At 61.7% G+C, this 2,961-nt stretch overlaps 1 protein-coding gene across 1 annotated transcript in view; it reads left to right on the top strand.

Annotated features, from left to right (window-relative positions):
• Window positions 1-1,707, top strand: part of CEP131 (centrosomal protein 131kDa) — a gene marked incomplete at its 3' end in the record, with an annotated part of 13,682 nt that extends 11,975 nt beyond the window's left edge. Inside the window, 6 exon segments of the mRNA XM_009700893.1 lie at window positions 2-109; window positions 316-433; window positions 627-701; window positions 790-932; window positions 1,230-1,407; window positions 1,511-1,707. Of these exon segments, the coding sequence (XP_009699195.1) occupies window positions 2-109; window positions 316-433; window positions 627-701; window positions 790-932; window positions 1,230-1,407; window positions 1,511-1,707 (819 nt within the window).
• Window positions 1,708-2,961: the final 1,254 nt, after the last annotated feature.

Raw genomic sequence — 2,961 nt, 5'->3', positions numbered from 1 at the left:
GGTGTGAGCAGCAGCTGGAGCAGGAGGAGCAGGCACTGCAGCAGCAGCGACACCGGCTCTACGCTGAGGTGGCCGAGGAGAAGGAGCGGCTCAGCCAGCAAGCGGCCAGGTGAGAGGGCCGGCAGCAGGGCCAGCATGGCCACTGAAGGCCAGAGGCAGCCCTGAGCTTGGGAACGATGGGGCCAGTTTCCTCAGGCCAGGCTCCGGTGGGAAGAGGGCTGGTGTTTGAGGAGGGCTAAGGGGGAGCAGCCCGAGGAGGGAGTGGCAAGGCTGGGCCAGTGCAGATGTTGGGAGCTGCGGTCTGTGTGCGGGCAGGCAGAGAGCGGAGGCGGAGGAGCTGCGACGGCAGCTGGAGGCAAGCAGCTTGGCCGTCACCAGGGCGCTGAAGGAGGAGTACGCAAAGGAGAAGGAGGAGCAGGAGAAGCGGCATCAGGTCTGGTTTTCCCCTTACTTCTGGGCCCTGGATTGCTGTTCTTGGGTGCGAGCAGTCCAGTCCCCGGTGCGTGGCTGCGGGGACGGGTTTGAGCCCCCTACCCCCACTGGGGCAGTGACGGGGGGCTACTCCCAGCTGGTGTGGGATGCTGCGGCTGCCAGAGCTGAGCGGTTGTTTTCTTGTTTCTCCACAGGCAGAAGTGAAGGTGCTGAAGGACCGACTGGAGATCGAGAAGCAGGCCTGGGAGGCGAGCTACATGAAGAAGGAGGTAACAGCCAGGGCTGCCCTTCTCCAAAGGTGCCACCCTCGGGCTCTGAGCGGGATTGAGGCAGCGTGTTTGCCATCTCGGTCCCCAGGAAGCCTGGCTGCTCTCCCGGGAACGGGAGCTGCGGGAAGAGGTGAGGAAGGAGAGAGACAAAGAGATCGAGCTGGTGATCCAGCGCCTGGAGGCAGACATGTCCTCGGCCAAGGAGGAGTGCGAGAGGGCAGCAGAGAACAGGTGGGAGGGAGAGGGAGGAGGGAGCCTGCAAGTCTCAGCTCCTCAGGGGAGCTGGTCCTCTTCCCCTGTCCCCCCCGAGCCCTGTGCATCTCCAGTGAGCTCTGGACACTGCAGCTTGCGGGTGTGAGCAGCAGTAATGCAGGAAGGAGCTGCTTGCAGGGCCGAAATTTACGTCTCGCTTGAGGAAATGGCCCTGGATCTCCTGTGGGGCAGATCCCCCCTGCAGCACGAAGGTGGCTGGGGATGGTCCCTGCAGCGCCGGGCTGAGCCAGGCTGCCTGTCCTTTCCTCCTGTTAGGATTAAGAGGATCCGAGACAAGTACGAGGTGGAGCTCCAGGAGCTGGAGAGATCTGAACGGAAGCTGCAGGAGCGCTGCAATGAGCTGAAGGGGCGGCTGGCGGAGCTGGAAGGGGAGAGCGTTCGTCTGCAGGGCCTGTTGAAGCACAAGGAGCAGGAGGTAGAGGAGATCCAGAAGGTGGGTGAGGAGTAGAGCCTGGGGCTCCCTGCTCCGTGCCCTGCCTGGCTTCATCCCCCTGCATTGCCCAGTGCCTTGGTGTCGCCTCTCTGCCCTGCTGCAGGTGAGGGACCAGCTGGCCCAGGAGCGGAGCAGCCTGGCAGAAGTGATCCGGCAGGAGTTTGCTGACAGGCTGGTGAGGACAGAGGAGGAGAACAAGCAGCTAAAGGCAGAGATGGCAGAGATGAGAACCCGGCAGCGCTTGGAGCTGGACAGGGTAGTGCGGGAGAAGGACAAAGAGCTGGAGGAGGTTCATAGAAGGTGAGGCTGTCTGGGCTTCGCTGCCGCGGGCTGGGCTCATAGCTGGGGCTGTGGGCGCAGGGTCGCAGGAGTGTGTCCGCAGTGCTGCTGCATCCTTAGGCATGGCTTCCAGTCCTGTCGGGGCAAAATGGGCAGCAGAGCCTCACCCGAGCTGGCTGGCTGCTCAGCCACCGTGAATCCTCTGGCCCTTGTGACTTCTAGCCTGCTGTGTGTCATCCTCTCCCCAGGGCTGCTCCCTTGCATGCCTGGAGTGTTGGATTGAGCAGCTGGAGCAGTGCAAGGGCTCCTGCCAGGAGAGGCCAGTGGTGCACAGCTCCATCTGCGGTTCCTCCCTGGCAGGACCACCTCAAGCCAGCAGGCTCAGCGTCAGCTCCTGGAGGGCTCTGCCACGGGCAGCGCATGATACCTGTGACTGCAGCCACGGCATCTTGCTCTGCAGATTTGCCGCTCCAGAGGGGCCAGGCAACCGATTCCCTCCCCACCGAGTGCCTGTTTGAGGGCAACGGTGACATCCCCAAAACGCGCTGGGGCCTCAGGCTGTCGGCTGCGGAGCAGGGGCTGTGGTCGGGAGAAAGGTTCCAGCACGGCGGGGCTGTGCCGTGGGGCTGTGCCGTGGGGGTCTTCTCCGTCCTGCGCTCAGTGGGAGCTGGGCTCAGCGTCAGGCAGCGACTGAGGCTTCCTATTCCCTCGAGTCTGCCTGTGGGGGAGGCGTTTTGCAAGTGAAAGGAGAATCGGAAGGGGAAGCCATCGTCTCCTGCAGGAGCTCTTTCTGCGTGGGGCAGAGCGCTGCGCTAAGGGCTCCAGCGTGGTGCAGAGCCGTCCCGCCTGTCGGTGTCTGTACGGAGCTGCTCGCTGCCAGCTCTAACGAGAGGCTGTTGTATGCGCACACGGAGCTCGCTGGCTTCCCCGGATCCTGCTGGGTGATTCCCACTCTGAGAGCTGAGGTCATACCTTGAGTATGAGATAACGAGGATCCCCTATCCGCCTCTGTCCCTTATGTACAGCCTGACAAAGGTTGAAATGCAGAAAGTCTGGTGCTCTGAGAGCCGTGGGAAGAGTCCAGCCATGAGGCAGCAACCATGGGCTTAAGAAATGGAAAGAAACTTAAAATCTCCTCCCTGTGGTGCTGTTAATTAATTAAGTCTTGTGAAGCTAACGTCCCCTTCTTCCTATAGATGACTTGATCCAAACTATGTAACGCTTACCAAGGGAATAAAAATGCTTCTAGTGTGTGATGGCACCCGAGCCCAGAGC

Source organism: Cariama cristata, unplaced genomic scaffold (assembly GCF_000690535.1).
Source record: "Cariama cristata isolate BGI_N322 unplaced genomic scaffold, ASM69053v1 scaffold25185, whole genome shotgun sequence".
NCBI lineage: Eukaryota > Metazoa > Chordata > Aves > Cariamiformes > Cariamidae > Cariama > Cariama cristata.
This window is presented reverse-complemented; position numbering and strand designations above follow the sequence as displayed.